Below are 21,529 nucleotides of genomic sequence, written 5' to 3'. Positions count from 1 at the left end.
TTGTGAGAAGTACTCTGACAGTTAAAGTGGTAATGTTTTAGGTAAAACAATTAATAAGGTGTTCTGCAAGTTATCAGGTAACTTTGACTTCATGAAAGGTGTTCATGTACATAAACAACTAAAATTTGGTCATTAAAAGCATATCAGTCCTTGTTAGATATTGACCCTTCAATTAATCTTTAATAATTGGTTTAATTATTAAATATATCGGTCCTTGCTCGATGTTCACCCGTCAATTAATCTTTAATAATTGCTTTCATTTATAGGTCATTCCATGTCAAATCATCCAGGGGGCTGCAGGTGACCCCCACAGAATGCCTTGAAAAAATTCACATGTGCTCATCTATCCATATAATGAAAAATCATCAAATATTAGATCAACATCTCTAATAGTTTCTGATTTACAGCCCTGTAAAATGTAGTTAATTTTTATTTTTTTTGGCAAATTCATTTTCGGGTAACTTTGGCTGCTTAAAGCTGCAAGACTAATGGTGGTAGAAAGCACCTGAACTGAATTTTTTTAAAATAAACAATGTATGGTCAGAGGATATTTTAAAAAATTATAACTCAAAAAGTAGGTTGAACACCATCCTGATTTATTTTGTGGATCATATTCAGAAATGTAAGAATATATGGAAAAAATCTGAAAAGGCTGAATAACTGGTGACATGGTCAAACTGTGGCCTGAATTAGGGCTATTTTTAGATAAATCATAAAAAGTATCATGCAAGTACATTTTTTTACAGGAGATCTAATATACTTTTAATTACAACAATTGTTGGTTTATCAACTGATATGTTATAGGAAAGTTGAAAACAAAATTCAGCTTTGTATCATATTACGTCTTAGAGCTATGGCTTATTACATAAGCCAATGTTTTTTACGATTTGGATTTTCAGGTGATTTTACAGCCTCACTATGAAAATCCTGAGAGAGATAAACTTGATTTGAGACCATTTTTGAATTCTGTGAGATTAATTCGGTCAGTGTAGCAAATTTCAGCTTTCTACCGCCATTACTCTTGCAGCTTTAAGCAGTCAAAGATGCCCAAAAATGAATTTGCCATAAATAACAAAAAATTAACTACATTTTACAGGGCTGTAAATCAGAAACTATTAGAGATATTGATCTAATCTTTGGTGATTTTTCATTATATGGGTAGATGAGCACATGTGAATTTTTTCAAGGCATTCTGAGGGGGCCACCTGAAAAATTTTCCAAAATCTGGAAGATTTAACATATAATGACCCTTATCTGTACTTATAAATAAAAGTGTGTCTTCATAAGTTTCTAATTTTTCTAAAGAAAAACCAAAGTGAAATATGGTATTAGCTAACATTAACAACAAACATAATGTTACTTGCACTTCATTTTAGGCAAGATGTATTCTGATACAATGAGACACCATTGTGGATACTAAAATTAATTATAGTGCATTTTTGGACTTTAGTAAGGCTGAATTTCAAAAATTAAATAAGAGAAATATAAAGTTTGGATCAAACATTCAGAATTTAGGTCTCAAAAACAGGCTAAACAAGAAGTGTGTTCTCACAAAAAAAAAGTTTTTGAATATTTGGAAAAAAATCATGTTTCTTCCTTTACATGTATGTAAATAAAGTTTAATATAAATTAATCAGTAATAAATTTGTAAATATAGATAAAGAATCATGTAAAATGAAGGACTAATGGTAGAATCTCGTGAACATGCGATTTTTGAACTTCTAACTTAAAACAAACAACTTTTTTATCAAATTATTGAAATTTAAGTTTTTACCAGTAAATTTTATACCATAAGTGTCATAAAAATATTGAACTAGTTTTTAATAATTTTTGCTCAAACATATAGATTACTGTACAAATATATTATTTGTATATATCATTGGATTAATGATGTAGAACATCAAGCAAGAGAAACACTCCTCAAAGAAATGAAACGGAACGGAAAGCTACTCATTCTTCCCGTAAAGATGAAAATTGTAGAAAGGCAACATCGAGCCACAAAAATGGTTCAGCAAGTGTTTGTAGAAGAGTAGTGGGTTCTCAGCAAGAACAGCAGAACACATGTAACGAGGAAAATCCCAAAAGAACTGCTTCTGATTCAGGTAAAATATAATAATAATGTTACACAGGCCATAGCATATTGCATTATTAGAAAAAAAAAGACTGGTTGGATTTGATAGGAAATATTCACCTAATACCAGATTACAGGACATAATGTAGTCACAGTAATTTACCAAGAGCTGGATGTTTCAAATAACTTTTTTTCTTTTCTGTGAGAAACAAAATGAAGTCAAATATCCTGAGTGTGAAAGTTTTCATCTTAAAAAAAGAATTTATCCTAGATTTGAATTCTGTTTTGGATAATTGGTGTTTTGTTTTAAATTGTTTTCCCATTCACCAGTGATTGTTTTAAAAAATCCAAATCATACATGAAAAGGTCTGAGTAGTATATTCATTGCATATACAATCTAACCAAAAACACCTCGGGTGTGGAAAACAAAGGTGGGCCAAAGAAGACTTCAGTGTACAACTTGCAGGAATATAATATAAATTGACAGCCAAACTGGTAGCTGTACTCAGAACATTGGTAAGAAGGTTACAAAAATATTCATTCAGTAGTTAACCAGGCTGCACATTTTGTTCATATTGGAGCTTGATGATTGGTAAAACAAAATATTCAGTCAAACTAACTAAAATTCTTCTCTAACATTATCTGTAATGAAGTTAAAAGTTAAAATAATATTAACAATACCTTTTTCTCTTCTTCTTTGAATGGACTCCTGACTCTTTAAAATACTTTTATAAGTTAAACTGTTAATTTTTATTTTCTTTATATTATATGATTTTATTGTCTGGCTTGTACCACAGAAGCAGTTTACCCTTCTGTGAAAAACATTGAATCATGGTGGAAACATATTAACAGTTTATCAGTCACTGCATGTTCTTTACCGTAAACTGTGAAATCTTTGAACTTACATGCGTAATTCTCTAGTCTTTTTTTTTTTTCTTCTTTTGAGTAAGTTATAAAAGATCTGTCTTACAGATATGCATCTTAGGATACACAAATATATTAATCACTAGAATGAAATGTCCCAGAACTACTGAGATTTATTTGGCTTGCCAAGCTGTAGGTGGTTAAAGACATCTGATTTTGTTGAAAACAAATCAAGTTCATCTCTTCAAGTTCTCTACCAAAAATAAAAGATCACAAGATTCTGTCAATTATTTCTTTTAATTTACAGATGTGTTGAAGAACAGTGAACATGGGGACCAGAACTCAAACTCTGAAACAAGCCAAACTTCATCCCACAGGTACAGGATTATTAGTTGAATGTATAGTCTAACATAATTACTTGGAGTAAATAATTTTGTAATGGAGCTGATTTATCTTTTTGTAAAAAATCTCATAACCTTATTCTGTAGAGTTAATAAAAACATGGATTACAACAAGACTGCTGCATTATCAAATCCATTTATGTTACTCATTATAGGTGACTCATTAGTGGAATTCACTAATTAATTAATTATATTCGTTAATCAGTAATGTTAGACAAACTGATTGTTTTCACGCAAGACTAATCTTACTCTCTTTGTCACTTGGTGGGACAGCTGTAAGTCTGAAAAGATCTGATTCGGTGAACATATTGTACAGCCAGATGTGACTTTGTTGTAACAAATAAATGTACTTGCCTTTTTTAGCTTGTTAGGAGATTGTATAAATACATTTGTGGACTGTAATACATTTTATTTTTAAAAAGCTTCAGATAAAACTGCTTAAGATTAAGTAACTGTCATTGTAAACTCTTGTACATAACAATATAAACATCACAGAACACAAACTATAAATAAATCCAAAAATACAAGTAACATTGTTTTGTAGGTTTTAAAATACAACTAACATTGTTTGGTCGGGTGTGAAATAGAACTAATATTGTTTTGTAGGTGTTTTTCACACATTTTCAGAAGTGTATACTGAAACTGTAATTTTGTTTGCATAAAATTAAACCTTAATTCATAATACTAATTATAAATCAGAATATATTAAACATATTAGTGAGTTTACTGTATCAAAATGTGAAGTATGAATGGTTATAAAAACTAAACATTTAAAATACGTGATTTGTAAAACATTTTAGGTGTATTACAGTATATTGTCTTAATTTTTTTCTCAACATTTTTATTCTAATGACTAGTTATCATATGCTGTTAATTTGGAGATTTATGGTTCATGTCTCTTAGCTGCAAAATAAAACTTCACACTGCAGCTGTGGATTCTTCATGAGAGTGACAGTCAAACCCATCTACTTAAGACAAAACAAAGATTTAGCTATGGGTATTGTTAACTGGTCTTCTTCCATTACTTCAAAATTAAAAACAACTTGAACAAATAACTTTAGTGTAGCTTTACAACCAACATCAGAACAAACAAGCATATGTTTACTGCTGTTATCAAGCATGGCTATATCAAGAAATGAAATATTATTAGAGCTGGATATCTTGAACTAGATGAAGTGGAACTGCTCTAACAGCTATGTCTAGCTTGAATGGTGTAATAAGTGTAACAGATCTTATGAAAAAATAAGAACTGAATCAATAAACTAAAACTAGGTTAATTATGAAATTGGCTGGCATACCTTAGAAAACTAGACTACTGTTGAAAAAAAAAACTGAATAAATAAACTTGTATTAGGGAGAAAGTTGTGTGAAGCTGATATAAAAACTGGATATTCATTGTTTTTATAAAGAAACAAAATTTAGTGGTTTATTTAAGAAAATCTAATCAAATAAATAAGGATATTCCAAGACTGAATATAATTTAACTTAATGGTTTCTAGTGGTAAACAGGTTATTGTTGTACAAAACAGTGAATGTAATTTAACTTTATGGTTTACAGTTGTAAACAGGTTATCATTATACAAAACAGTGAATATAATTTAACCTAATGGTTAAATTCATAAATTTAAACAGGTTATCATTATACAAAACCGTGAATATAATTTAACCTAATGGTTACTAGTTGTAAACAGGTTATCATTATACAAAACAGTGAATATAATTTAACCTAATGGTTAAATTCATAAATTTAAACAGGTTATCATTATACAAAACCGTGAATATAATTTAACCTAATGGTTACTAGTTGTAAACAGGTTATCATTATACAAAACAGTGAATATAATTTAACCTAATGGTTACTAGTTGTAAACAGGTTATCATTATACAAAACAGTGAATATAATTTAACCTAATGGTTAAATTCATAAATTTAAACAGGTTATCATTATACAAAACAGTGAATATAATTTAACCTAATGGTTACTAGTTGTAAACAGGTTATCATTATACAAAACAGTGAATATAATTTAACCTAATGGTTTACAGTTGTAAACAGGTTGTTGTTATACAAAACCGTGAATATAATTTAACCTAATGGTTACCAGTTGTAAACAGGTTATTGTTATACGTGAATATAATTTAACCTTTTCATCATGGGTGTGTCCCTGGGACCCACCTCTTTACCATTATGTGCTTACTATAGTTTTCATACTGTAACTTTTAAATTAATAAGCCTTTGTTCACAAAATATAGCCTGTAAACATTACAGGTTTATTATATTAAATTATCAAATGTTAAGATATTTTAAAATTATGTTTCATGTCTTTTTTCTCTGTACATGTTGCCTATCCAGAGTGTTAACAAATTGTCATTTTAAAGTTAAAAAACCTTTTATGTATCTAAAGGTTCTCAAACTTTGTATGCCAAATCCTTATTGTGTCCAAATAGTCATTAAACATTTCTTAAGAAAAAAACTTTGTATTTTATCTCTTATTTTCACTAAGAAATCTCTGTACTAATTTGGTTGATTTGACCACACTCCTAACCAACATAAAAACTTAGAAATAAATATAAATGTGCATTTTTCATTCTGGAGTGGCTACAGGTTATAATACTGAAATACAAAATTCTCATTGCATTACACATGTATGTAGATTTATTATTTTTATTATATTGACCTTTCAGCAGTGTTTGACTTACATTACAGAAGTTACAATGATGAGGTGCACATGCACTTATGTATACCATGTACAATAATAAAACTGACCTGTCGTAGCTGTGTTTAGTGGAATAGTATTTTGTAACAGTCACATTTCAATTATTATACATATATACATGTGTATAGGTTATTACTATTTACAAATAAGTTCATAAACTTATTTTTCTTAGAACAGAAGATAAAGCACACAATTATCTATTCTAGTTACGACATTTGCAATTGGTTGCTGCTTGTCATAGATTGCTAAGCCTTAAAAATTTGTATATGGAGGATGTAAGGCTATGTTTTATATATACATTTGAAATAAGCAAGAAACCATAAATTACTATATTTGTATCAAACAGTTTTGTTGTAATATATTAAGTTTGTTAGCTAAACTATGTTTACGTCTAAAATTATATTAAATTTCAAACAGGCTAAAATTTAACTTACTAGCAAGAATCTTTTTCTCAAAAGAGAAAGAGGATGCCATAATATATTTTAAAATGACTTAGAAAGTCACTAAGGGGACATTATGAGCTTTCAGTTGGTTATAAATCACATACAAAAGTAAGTATGTATGGGACCATTTTCTGTAATAGAGAGAAATGAGTGGGGTCACTGTACTTGGTTCAGAACATGAGTGATATTTCAGCGAATAGAAAAGATGGGAGATTTTTATATTCTACCTTGTCAAAGTCAGTAATTTGAGTTCCTAATTTTTATAAAACTATAGACTTTTTATTTATACACTGGATAGATGAAGGGAAGAAGAAATGTCATTTGTTATTATTCAGCTCTTCATGATGGTGAATGGAATTCTCCAAAACTAGTACAATCCAATAACACATGTTGATTTGGATCTCCCTAGAACTTAGATTTTGAGATTAAACAAGATTTGGAATACTAAGTTTATTCATTGTAATATATACCATTATAGTTACAAGGTTGTGTAAAATACATAAGCCTATTGCAGTGTGTATAGTGTAACACTGTTAAATCCCAAGAGTTTACAGAACTGTATGACTTTAAACAAACATCACACTATCCTACACATTTTTTCTTAATATCTGTCTTAACTAGTCATTACAATATTAATTCAGAGGTGAGTACAAATTTTGAAATCTGTAATATACTAATTAATTCCCCGGTCTTTCAGTTGCAGATAGTCTTGAAACCATACATACTTTAATGTAGTAAACAATACAAGTCTTTTGTACACAAAAAGTTTGATTATTTTAAATTGTGTATTTTTACTGACTGTTTGTCTGTGAATTATGGATTCAGAGTAATTCAGACTCTGACTAGTCTAAGTTCAGAGTGGTTTTCATATTAAGATAAGAGATACTTTTATTTCATTGGTTTTAAAATTTCATTTTCAGAACTTCTAGAACGTCCTAAATGAATATCAAATGGACCAAGCCTGTAAACACCATATAAAAAAATCTGAATTACCATCTTTCCTTTCTAAAATAACATTGCAGATAAAGTTATAAATATTTATTCTCAGACACATAACACACATGACACATAACAGTTTACCTCTGTTTTTACCGATCTTAGAGCCAGATTTAACTGCTGAATGCTCAAGTGCTGTTGTTAGTGGTTGGACAAATGAGATTTTAGGTTGTATCTACAGAAATACTGAATATAAGTGTAAGGAAGTTATACTTTTATTGTTCAGGTCACTGGATAGGACACATAAGAAGTATTCTGTTCAGTTTTGAGTTCCTTACCTTAGGAAAGAAGAAATTGTTAAAAGAGGTTCAAAGCCTGGAATGGAGGGATTGTCATATGAAAATAGGATGAAATCTCTAAAATTCTTTTCCCTTGAAAATAGAAAAGTTGGGAGGTGGGTCTGATTGAGGTGTTTAAGTGAATGGTGCCTGGAATGGAGGGATTGTCATATGAAAATAGGATGAAATCTCTAAAATTCTTTTCCCTTGAAAATAGAAAAGTTGGGAGGTGGGTCTGATTGAGGTGTTCAAGTGAATGGTGCCTGGAATGGAGGGATTGTCATATGAAAATAGGATGAAATCTCTAAAATTGTTTTCCCTTGAAAATAGAAAAGTTGGGAGGTGGGTCTGATTGAGGTGTTCAAGTGAATGGTGCCTGGAATGGAGGGATTGTCATATGAAAATAGGATGAAATCTCTAAAATTGTTTTCCCTTGAAAATAGAAAAGTTGGGAGGTGGGTCTGATTGAGGTGTTCAAGTGAATGGTGCCTGGAATGGAGGGATTGTCATATGAAAATAGGATGAAATCTCTAAAATTGTTTTACCTTGAAAATAGACAAGTTGGGAGGTGGGTCTGATTGAGGTGTTTAAGTGAATAGCTTGGGGGCACAAGTGTAAAACTTGGTAGTGTAGGAGTTGGTTTCAGATGTTGTAGTAGGGACAGTAAAATTAAATGAGTTTAATAAAAAGCTTGATTATTAAGTTTTCTGTTGTTTAAGTTAATTGTGTGTGGAACTGCAGAGAGAGGTGAACAGATCTCGTTGTCCCAAAATGCTGTTATAAGCTATAAAACTCGAAGATACAGCTCAAGTTATTGTGCTTAATTATGTAATGCATGTGGAGACCTCACAAAGCAATTGATTTATTATTTTTGTTTTATTTAACCCAATAAAAGAATTAAGTTTAGTGTTTTCTTGATTGTATTTTTTCTTAGTCCTTTACAGAATTTAACCTTACCTTTTTGTAACAACAGTAGTAATTCAAAAGATAATTTTTATTTACTTCAGCTGTGCAATTAATAAAATAATAACATACAAAGTCCTATAACTATTATCATTTGAAAGGCTTTCTAACTGATAGACAAATGTCTTAAAATGGTTCACTTACGTGGTTGAAGTGAACTCAGGAAGTTTTCTGCAGGCTCGGTTATTAATCAGTGTCATCAAAACCACTTAGCCTTAAACAGAAATTAGTAAATCAAAATCTTTTTGTATTGCTTATAAATAAGATCAAACATTAGAGAGAATTTTGTTGAACAGAAGATGTGTTAGAAGATAGGGACAAATGGCTTTGACTTTGTGGTTTATATATCCACAAATTAAAAGGATTGGAGGCTGTAAAATTAGATTATGCCTTAACAGTATTAATGCTATAAATATTTAATTTTTGTTAAACTCTGGGAAATATACAGGCGTAATGAAGAAATCAGAAATTGGCAACTAGAAGTGAACAAGTTTCATGATACAGACAAGTGAAGACTGACAATATATTTCTTTTTTGGAATTAATTAATTAAAATTTATATTAAATATTTATTTATTAGTTATGATTTCAAATTCATATATACATATACACACACTGGTAATATAGTAATATTAAATTTTAATGTAACTAAAAAAAATCATGACATGCACTTTGACCTTCCTATATTCAGAGGTTAATAAGAATGTGAAAAGAAATTTGTAGCCTATCAGTATTTTTATCACAACCATTAAAAACATTTGAACAGGTTAGCACAATTTTTTCACAATCAACAGTAAATATCTTTCATTCTAGAATTTTTGTATTTGTGTACATGTCTGTCTTACAGAACTTGTATCATTTGTTGACAATTTTACTTTGTTCATTAAAAACACATTACACACAATCTAGAAAAATATATGAACAACAAATTAATCAGTAATCTCAGTTTGAATAACATACTTTAGGGTACAAGTTATGTAGTTTACATTCTTATAAATGGTAAATACTTCTGTTCACATTTAATGTGTAAAAATCTTGTGAAACTATAACTGAGATGCTGTAAGAAAATTTATTGTATTTGCTTCATGTTCAATTTAGTAAACTGTTTGAATGGCAATTATGCATTTGTTTTATAGCATTAACTCACAGAATAGTGATTCAGCCTCCAAAACAGTAAAGAAAAAAGCTGGTATGTAATTTAACAGTTCTATCAATGTGGGGTTTATATTTTATTTTACTTTACTGTGTAGCATTAGTTAATAGGTTTCAAATGTAGATCATAACTTTAGTTGACAGTTGCATTAAACATGGTGAATATTTGTTTTTCAGTACTATTCTTTTCTTTCTACTTTTTTCTCTAATTCTGAATCTGTTGTAAATATGCCTAACTGTAGAAATAATAGAATTTAGATTTGTATAACTAACAGTTTGAAACACCTATTTTATTAGAGTTGACTTTCTGATGGTTTGTCAACAATATTGTTTTTCTTCTATATTAGTTCACTTGAAAGATAGATAGCTCTTTTTTTAGGTTGTTCTTTTGGTAATAACAACTGGTTATATTCCTTTTCTTCAAGTTGTTCTTTTGGTAATAATAACTGGTTAGATTCCCTTTCTTCAAGTTGTTCTTTTGGTAATAATAACTGGTTATATTCCCTTTCTTCAAGTTGTTCTTTTGGTAATAATAACTGGTTAGATTCCCTTTCTTCAAGTTGTTCTTTTGGTAATAATAACTGGTTAGATTCTCTTTCGTCAAGTTGTTCTTTTGGTAATAATAGCTGGTTAGATTCCCTTTCTTCAAGTTCTTTTGGTAATAATAACTGGTTAGATTCCCTTTCTTCAAGTTGTTCTTTTGGTAATAATAACTGATTAGATTTCCTTTCTTTAAGTTGTTCTTTTGGTAATAATAACTGGTTAGTTCAAGTTGTTCTTTTGGTAATAATAGCTGGTTAGATTCCCTTTCTTCAAGTTCTTTTGGTAATAATAACTGGTTAGATTCCCTTTCTTCAAGTTGTTCTTTTGGTAATAATAACTGATTAGATTCCCTTTCTTCAAGTTCTTTTGGTAATAATAACTGGTTAGATTCCCTTTCTTCAAGTTGTTCTTTAGGTAATAATAACTGATTAGATTCCCTTTCTTCAAGTTCTTTTGGTAATAATAACTGGTTAGATTTCCTTTCTTTAAGTTGTTCTTTTGGTAATAATAACTGATTAGATTCCCTTTCTTCAAGTTGTTCTTTTGGTAATAATAACTGGTTAGATTCCCTTTCTTCAAGTTCTTTTGGTAATAATAACTGATTAGATTCCCTTTCTTCAAGTTGTTCTTTTGGTAATAATAACTGGTTAGATTCCCTTTCTTCAAGTTCTTTTGGTAATAATAACTGGTTAGATTTCCTTTCTTTAAGTTGTTCTTTTGGTAATAATAACTGATTAGATTCCCTTTCTTCAAGTTGTTCTTTTGGTAATAATAACTGGTTAGATTCCCTTTCTTCAAGTTCTTTTGGTAATAATAACTGGTTAGATTTCCTTTCTTTAAGTTGTTCTTTTGGTAATAATAACTGATTAGATTCCCTTTCTTCAAGTTGTTCTTTTGGTAATAATAACTGGTTAGATTCCCTTTCTTCAAGTTCTTTTGGTAATAATAACTGGTTAGATTTCCTTTCTTTAAGTTGTTCTTTTGGTAATAATAACTGGTTAGATTCTCTTTCGTCAAGTTGTTCTTTTGGTAATAATAACTGGTTAGATTCCCTTTCTTCAAGTTCTTTTGGTAATAATAACTGGTTAGATTTCCTTTCTTTAAGTTGTTCTTTTGGTAATAATAACTGATTAGATTCCCTTTCTTCAAGTTGTTCTTTTGGTAATAATAACTGGTTAGATTCCCTTTCTTCAAGTTCTTTTGGTAATAATAGCTGGTTAGATTCCCTTTCTTCAAGTTCTTTTGGTAATAATAACTGGTTAGATTCCCTTTCTTCAAGTTGTTCTTTTGGTAATAATAACTGGTTAGATTCTCTTTCGTCAAGTTGTTCTTTTGGTAATAATAACTGGTTAGATTCCCTTTCTTCAAGTTCTTTTGGTAATAATAACTGGTTAGATTTCCTTTCTTTAAGTTGTTCTTTTGGTAATAATAACTGATTAGATTCCCTTTCATCAAGTTGTTCTTTTGGTAATAATAACTGGTTAGATTCCCTTTCTTCAAGTTCTTTTGGTAATAATAGCTGGTTAGATTCCCTTTCTTCAAGTTCTTTTGGTAATAATAACTGGTTAGATTCCCTTTCTTCAAGTTGTTCTTTTGGTAATAATAACTGGTAAATACTGGTAGTTATATAAAGGGAATGTAATCTGCTATCATTATTAAAAGCAGATTATATTCCCTTTATATAACTACTGCTTTTCATAATAACTGGTTAGATTCCCTTTCTTCAAATGCTGCATTTGGTAATAGTCAACTGTGGTTAATAACATTTTACAACTAAGTTAGGATACATGGTTTTATTTTACCCATATTCTTATAATAATTTAACTCTTCTGGTGTTTTACTTGCTGTTGGTGTTTTTATTTTTTTTTATTAAAATTAATCAATTGAATTTCTTTATAAATGGTTTCTGTAACTTTTTTTTTGTACATTTTGTTTTTTATTCTTTCCATTTACTGGTTTTAGAGTTCACACACACAGAGAAATATTTGTATATTAATATTCTGTAGCATTCATAATGTCTAGGATTTTTTAAGATCTAAATTTTCATTATAAATAAAATGTTGATACAGTCATTTTATATCAGGTCGCATTGTACAGTCTCGCTACAAAGATGCAGCATCTCGTGCAGCGAAACCCTCTATACCAAGAAGTATTTCCTTAGAGAGAATCCCAGTTTCACAGTCTGGAAGAAAGGAGGCAAGTTGGAACTATTTGTGTCACTTATAAAGACAACTTTGTGTTACTTCATGTTCTTGTCAGTGGGAGATTGAACATATTTTGTCTTGTTAAAAGACTTCTAATTTGCTGATGTGAGATGTATTTGCAACAGGAAAAGTGGTTACAAAATTATTACATGAACACTGATTAACCTTTAAGATAATTTTAAGGTAGAGAAATGTTTTATTTCTTCACAGTTTAGATAAAAATACTTAGTGTTTTTATGTTTCGTGAATCAATGTCCGTGATTCATCTCACCATTAAAGAAGTGAGTTGTGCCACCATGCTGTTTGCAGACAAACAAACGTGATGCAATAAGACATTGACACACCCTTCTTCAGATTCAAGTAATATACTTGTTTTAGGTAAAATATAAGCTGTTTTATTTGCAACTGAGGTATTAATAATAATCATTTCTCTATTTTTCTAAACTAATTAAATGTCTGATTTTGTTTTATTTTAAACATTTCAGTTTGTGGCAGACTTATGCTACTATTCTCTGTGTTATCTACAATAAAAATAGAACTTCATATGTTTCTGAGATTCTTACAGATGGTGGTGCTGTCAAAGCTTTAATATTACAAAATGTGCCATAGTTTTTAATTGCAGATTTCCATAATATTTAATGTATGTGTATTTAAGTGTCAAAACAAATCCAGTTACAAAAATTTTTTACCATGTAAACAGGAACTAGTAATTATCAGAAGAAATATTCCACAGACCTTTGGCTTATATTTAGACCTCAATTCTAAAATTAATATTTGAGGTTTTTTTTTGTAGTTTCTCATGTCTGCTAATAAGAAAAGTTTGGTGCAGTAGATGTGCAATTTTTTTTAACTTTCTGTATGACCTGATAAATTTTTTTCAACTTACAGTTTTCAAAGATTTTTGCATTCACTAGAAAAAATTCAGTAATTAGTTCATGGTTTTCATGGAGCTGAAGATGTAGAATATTTGTCATTATAGATTTATCACTTTTTTTTCTCCTTTCTATAAAAACACAACATTTCAGTCAATGATTTTCCAACCCTTGCCTCCAATGTTTTAATAAGGATCCCAGCAAGTATCATAAGGCACTGCTTTTAATAACACCAACAGGTGTTAATTTCAGGACAGCAGAAAAATATGTACATGACATTTTCAAACTTTTTATGACCAAATAATTTGTCAAGATTTGAATTATCTAGCTATGTGTTTACTTGTCTTTCACATCTTTGTTTTCATAATGTCAGTGTATCAACCTTAACACACTTGTGTTGTGCCACATTCAAAGTTTTACCCATAAGCATTATGTGGTAAACAAAAATTTTAAATAACATGTAAGACAAACTTGTAACAATTTTGTGTTAAGGTATATTTATTTGATTTGTGTCAGTGCATTTTTAGATAATCCATAATTAAACTAAAATTTAAGTTTCTCAAGCAGTTTCCAAATGTTCTGACAATTTGTGGGATCAACTTAGGTCAATTGTAGATTAAAGTTGATCAATTATTATGTATATTTCTAATGAAACATCATACCTTTGTTATTATGAAATTGTGTTTGTATATGTGTTTTCTTTATATAGGAAGTACATGTTCAGAAATAATGAAACAAAATTACATTCACCTCAGTGAAAGCTATCGGGAAGATTACATTCACTCGTGACAAGTTGTATTTCCTCTTTAATTGTTTTATTTTTTTTAATCCATGCAACATTTTCACTTTCATTGGTAATAACTGAAGGAATATGAATAGACCATGCATTTCCAATTGGGGAAGCCAACTAAATAGAAGAAATTCCTCAAGCAAAGTTAAATTTCTTGGGAATGTAATGTTTTTCATCCCTGAAGTATTTTGTATAAAGCTAATAGAATTTTGTCATGTTCAAGTTTAAGTAATGAAACTTGTTCTTTCACTGAACAGATACCTTATTTATTATTATTATTATTATTATTATTATTATGTTACTGTTTCTTTTTAGTTTATATTTCAAATTATTACATGTAGCTTATAATGAACAAGTGGTTGTTCATTAACTCTACAGAGTTTTGTTTGACAAAGCCCATATGGAAGAATGAATGTTTACAATAAATTATTTAATTCTGAATTTATTTCACTAAACTTCACAAGTTTATAGTATAAATTACAAGTATGTAATATACAAGAAACAGAATGTTTAATAATAAACAAACCTTCAGAAGTTTTTAGTATACATTACAAGTATGTAATATACAAGAAACAGAATGTTTAATAATAAACAAAACTTCACAAGTTTTTAGTATACATTACAAGTATGTAATATACAAGAAACAGAATGTTTAATAATAAACAAAACTTCACAAGTTTTTAGTATACATTACAAGTATGTAATATACAAGAAACAGAATGTTTAATAATAAACAAAACTTCACAAGTTTTTAGTATACAAGTATGTAATATACAAGAAACAGAATGTTTAATAATAAACAAACCTTCACAAGTTTTTAGTATACATTACAAGTATGTAATATACAAGAAACAGAATGTTTAATAATAAACAAAACTTCACAAGTTTTTAGTATACATTACAAGTATGTAATATACAAGAAACAGAATGTTTAATAATAAACAAACCTTCACAAGTTTTTAGTATACATTACAAGTATGTAATATACAAGAAACAGAATGTTTAATAATAAACAAACCTTCACAAGTTTTTAGTATACATTACAAGTATGTAATATACAAGAAACAGAATGTTTAATAATAAACAAACCTTCACAAGTTTTTAGTATACATTACAAGTATGTAATATACAAGAAACAGAATGTTTAATAATAAACAAACCTTCACAAGTTTTTAGTATACATTACAAGTATGTAATATACAAGAAACAGAATGTTTAATAATAAACAAAACTTCACAAGTTTTTAGTATACAAGTATGTAATATACAAGAAACAGAATGTTTAATAATAAACAAACCTTCACAAGTTTTTAGTATACATTACAAGTATGTAATATACAAGAAACAGAATGTTTAATAATAAACAAAACTTCACAAGTTTTTAGTATACATTACAAGTATGTAATATATAAGAAACAATGTTTAATAATAAACAAACCTTCAGAAGTTTTTAGTATACATTACAAGTATGTAATATACAAGAAACAGAATGTTTAATAATAAACAAACCTTCACAAGTTTTTAGTATACATTACAAGTATGTAATATACAAGAAACAGAATGTTTAATAATAAACAAAACTTCACAACTTTTTTAGTATACATTACAAGTATGTAATATACAAGAAACAGAATGTTTAATAATAAACAAAACTTCACAAGTTTTTAGTATACATTACAAGTATGTAATATACAAGAAACAGAATGTTTAATAATAAACAAACCTTCACAAGTTTTTAGTATACATTACAAGTATGTAATATACAAGAAACAGAATGTTTAATAATAAACAAAACTTCACAAGTTTTTAGTATACATTACAAGTATGTAATATACAAGAAACAGAATGTTTAATAATAAACAAACCTTCACAAGTTTTTAGTATACATTACAAGTATGTAATATACAAGAAACAGAATGTTTAATAATAAACAAAACTTCACAAGTTTTTAGTATACATTACAAGTATGTAATATACAAGAAACAGAATGTTTAATAATAAACAAACCTTCACAAGTTTTTAGTATACATTACAAGTATGTAATATACAAGAAACAGAATGTTTAATAATAAACAAACCTTCACAAGTTTTAGTATACATTACAAGTATGTAATATACAAGAAACAGAATGTTTAATAATAAACAAACCTTCACAAGTTTTTAGTATACATTACAAGTATGTAATATACAAGAAACAGAATGTTTAATAATAAACAAAACTTCACAAGTTTTTAGTATACATTACAAGTATGTAATATACAAGAAACAGAATGTTTAATAATAAACAAAACTTCACAAGTTTTTTAGTATACATTACAAGTATGTAATATACAAGAAACAGAATGTTTAATAATAAACAAACCTTCACAAGTTTTAGTATACATTACAAGTATGTAATATACAAGAAACAGAATGTTTAATAATAAACAAACCTTCACAAGTTTTAGTATACATTACAAGTATGTAATATACAAGAAACAGAATGTTTAATAATAAACAAAACTTCACAAGTTTAATAATTTTAGTATACATTACAAGTATGTAATATACAAGAAACAGAATGTTTAATAATAAACAAACCTTCACATTACAAGTTTTTAGTATCAGACGTTTTAGTATACATTACAAGCATGTAATATACAAGAAACAGAATGTTTAATAATAAACACACCTTCAGACGTTTTTAGTATACATTACAAGCATGTAATATACAAGAAAGAGAATGTTTAATAATAAACAAACCTTCAGAAGTTTTTAGTATACATTACAAGTATGTAATATACAAGAAACAGAATGTTTAATAATAAACACACCTTCAGAAGTTTTTAGTATACATTACAAGTATGTAATATACAAGAAATAGAATGTTTAATAATAAACAAAACTTCACAAGTTTTTAGTGTACATTACAAGTGTGTAATATACAAGAAACAGAATGTTTAATAATAAACAAAACTTCACAAGTTTTTAGTATACATTACAAGTATGTAATATACAAGAAACAGAATGTTTAATAATAAACAAACTTTCAGACGTTTTTAGTATACATTACAAGTATGTAATATACAAGAAACAGAATGTTTAATAATAAACAAACCTTCAGAAGTTTTTAGTATACATTACAAGTATGTAATATACAAGAAACAGAATGTTTAATAATAAACACACCTTCAGAAGTTTTTAGTATACATTACAAGTATGTAATATACAAGAAACAGAATGTTTAATAATAAACACACCTTCACAAGTTTTTAGTATACATTACAAGTATGTAATATACAAGAAACAGAATGTTTAATAATAAACAAACCTTCAGAAGTTTTTAGTATACATTACAAGTATGTAATATACAAGAAACAGAATGTTTAATAATAAACAAACTTTCAGACGTTTTTAGTATACATTACAAGTATGTAATATACAAGAAACAGAATGTTTAATAATAAACAAACCTTCACAAGTTTTTAGTATACATTACAAGTATGTAATATACAAGAAACAGAATGTTTAATAATAAACAAAACTTCACAACTTTTTAGTATACATTACAAGTATGTAATATACAAGAAACAGAATGTTTAATAATAAACAAAACTTCACAAGTTTTTAGTATACATTACAAGTATGTAATATACAAGAAACAGAATGTTTAATAATAAACAAACCTTCAGAAGTTTTTAGTATACATTACAAGCATGTAATATACAAGAAACAGAATGTTTAATAATAAACACACCTTCAGACGTTTTTAGTATACATTACAAGCATGTAATATACAAGAAAGAGAATGTTTAATAATAAACAAACCTTCAGAAGTTTTTAGTATACATTACAAGTGTGTAATATACAAGAAACAGAATGTTTAATAATAAACAAAACTTCACAAGTTTTTAGTATACATTACAAGTATGTAATATACAAGAAACAGAATGTTTAATAATAAACAAAACTTCAGACGTTTTAGTATACATTACAAGTATGTAATATACAAGAAACAGAATGTTTAATAATAAACAAACCTTCAGAAGTTTTTAGTATACATTACAAGTATGTAATATACAAGAAACAGAATGTTTAATAATAAACACACCTTCACAAGTTTTTAGTATACATTACAAGTATGTAATATACAAGAAACAGAATGTTTAATAATAAACACACCTTCACAAGTTTTAGTATACATTACAAGTATGTAATATACAAGAAACAGAATGTTTAATAATAAACAAACCTTCAGAAGTTTTTAGTATACATTACAAGTATGTAATATACAAGAAACAGAATGTTTAATAATAAACAAAACTTCAGAAGTTTTTAGTATACATTACAAGTATGTAATATACAAGAAACAGAATGTTTAATAATAAACAAACCTTCAGAAGTTTTTAGTATACATTACAAGTATGTAATATACAAGAAACAGAATGTTTAATAATAAACAAAACTTCACAAGTTTTAGTATACATTACAAGTATGTAATATACAAGAAACAGAATGTTTAATAATAAACACACCTTCACAAGTTTTAGTATACATTACAAGTATGTAATATACAAGAAACAGAATGTTTAATAATAAACAAACCTTCAGAAGTTTTTAGTGTACATTGCAAGTATGTAATATACAAGAAATAGAATGTTTAATAATAAACAAAACTTCACAAGTTTTTAGTGTACATTACAAGTATGTAATATACAAGAAACAGAATGTTTAATAATAAACAAAACTTCACAAGTTTTTAGTGTACATTACAAGTATGTAATATACAAGAAACAGAATGTTTAATAATAAACAAAACTTCACAAGTTTTTCATATACATTACAAGTATGTAATATACAAGAAACAGAATGTTTAATAATAAACAAAACTTCACAAGTTTTTAGTGTACATTACAAGTATGTAATATACAAGAAACAGAATGTTTAATAATAAACAAAACTTCACAAGTTTTTAGTGTACATTACAAGTATGTAATATACAAGAAATAGAATGTTTAATAATAAACAAAACTTCACAAGTTTTTAGTATACATTACAAGTATGTAATATACAAGAAATAGAATGTTTAATAATAAACAAAACTTCACAAGTTTTTAGTGTACATTACAAGTATGTAATATACAAGAAACAGAATGTTTAATAATAAACAAAACTTCACAAGTTTTTCATATACATTACAAGTATGTAATATACAAGAAACAGAATGTTTAATAATAAACAAAACTTCACAAGTTTTTAGTGTACATTACAAGTATGTAATATACAAGAAACAGAATGTTTAATAATAAACAAAACTTCACAAGTTTTTAGTGTACATTACAAGTATGTAATATAGAAGAAACAGAATGTTTAATAATAAACAAAACTTCACAAGTTTTAGTGTACATTACAAGTATGTAATATACAAGAAACAGAATGTTTAATAATAAACAAAACTTCACAAGTTTTTTAGTGTACATTACAAGTATGTAATATACAAGAAACAGAATGTTTAATAATAAACAAAACTTCACAAGTTTTTAGTATACATTACAAGTATGTAATATACAAGAAACAGAATGTTTAATAATAAACAAAACTTCACAAGTTTTTAGTGTACATTACAAGTATGTAATATACAAGAAACAGAATGTTTAATAATAAACAAAACTTCACAAGTTTTTAGTATACATTACAAGTATGTAATATACAAGAAACAGAATGTTTAATAATAAACAAAACTTCACAAGTTTTAGTGTACATTACAAGTATGTAATATACAAGAAACAGAATGTTTAATAATAAACAAAACTTCACAAGTTTTAGTGTACATTACAAGTATGTAATATACGAGAAATAGAATGTTTAATAATAAACAAAACTTCACAAGTTTTAGTATACATTACAAGTATGTAATATACAAGAAATAGAATGTTTAATAATAAACAAAACTTCACAAGTTTTTAGTGTCCATTACAAGTATGTAATATACAAGAAACAGAATGTTTAATAATAAACAAAACTTCACAAGTTTTTCATATACATTACAAGTATGTAATATACAAGAAACAGAATGTTTAATAATAAACAAAACTTCACAAGTTTTTTAGTGTACATTACAAGTATGTAATATACAAGAAACAGAATGTTTAATAATAAACAAAACTTCACAAGTTTTTAGTGTACATTACAAGTATGTAATATACAAGAAATAGAATGTTTAATAATAAACAAAACTTCACAAGTTTTTAGTGTACATTACAAGTATGTAATATACAAGAAACAGAATGTTTAATAATAAACAAAACTTCACAAGTTTTTAGTGTACATTACAAGTATGTAATATACGAGAAATAGAATGTTTAATAATAAACAAAACTTCACAAGTTTTTAGTGTACATTACAAGTATGTAATATACAAGAAACAGAATGTTTAATAATAAACAAAACTTCACAAGTTTTTAGTATACATTACAAGTATGTAATATACAAGAAACAGAGTGTTTAATAATAAACAAAACTTCACAAGTTTTTAGTATACATTACAAGTATGTAATATACAAGAAATAGAATGTTTAATAATAAACAAAATTTCACAAGTTTTTAGTGTACATTACAAGTATGTAATATACAAGAAACAGAATGTTTAATAAAAATATTTCTTTTTCAGGATTCACTTCTGAATTTATTTTAATCAGTTTTTCTCAGACTCTAAACTAGTCTTAAGTGCAAGGTGATTTTTATGTTAAAAACAACATTACTTGATCATGTTACAGTTTTCATTTTTCTTTTATGTAACGTCTATAACCTCTAAAATAAATATCAAAAGTTTTCACAGTTTTTGTATCTCTTCCCTAATACACTATATGGTCTAGGTCTATTTGACTGATTTTGTAACCACCAATATAAATTATCCTTGTTTTTTCTAGAATAGCTGCAGATTGTAAAAGAGAAATTTACAATTATATATCTTGTACAATCTCAGACAAAAAATTTACATCTGTATTTATATGATTTTAATGTCATATGATCTTTGAACAATGTCTAACTACTTTGAATAGTAGGAATTTGGAGACTTTAGAGAAAACAATTCAAGTTATATCATGCAATGTCTAACTATATATGTATTTGTTGGACTGAAGCTATTTTTTATTCACTTTCTTAACTAACATAATTTTTTAACATTTATGTCTTAGTTGTTTATGTTAAGTAAGATATATCAATAGATAAAAGATACACTTAAAAATTAAGAAATTTAC

General features: G+C 27.2%; 1 protein-coding gene across 6 annotated transcripts in view; it reads left to right on the top strand.

Annotated features, from left to right (window-relative positions):
- The window catches only part of LOC143223769 (uncharacterized), a 51,316-nt gene that overhangs the window by 2,767 nt on the left and 27,020 nt on the right, over window positions 1–21,529 (top strand). For all 6 annotated transcript variants that reach the window (XR_013013071.1, XR_013013070.1, XM_076452177.1 and 3 more), the window contains exons 2-5: window positions 1,897–2,102; window positions 3,243–3,312; window positions 9,868–9,920; window positions 12,510–12,622. Coding sequence is in view for 4 of the 6 variants with exons in the window: in XM_076452177.1 (XP_076308292.1) it covers window positions 1,897–2,102; window positions 3,243–3,312; window positions 9,868–9,920; window positions 12,510–12,622 (442 nt within the window). In the remaining 2 variants the exon portion in view is untranslated. The remainder of the gene's footprint in view (window positions 1–1,896; window positions 2,103–3,242; window positions 3,313–9,867; window positions 9,921–12,509; window positions 12,623–21,529) is intronic.

This window comes from Tachypleus tridentatus, chromosome 8 (genome assembly GCF_004210375.1).
Source record: "Tachypleus tridentatus isolate NWPU-2018 chromosome 8, ASM421037v1, whole genome shotgun sequence".
Lineage (NCBI taxonomy): Eukaryota > Metazoa > Arthropoda > Merostomata > Xiphosura > Limulidae > Tachypleus > Tachypleus tridentatus.
Note: the sequence above shows the minus strand (reverse complement) of the source record. Positions and strands in the feature narration are given on the sequence as shown.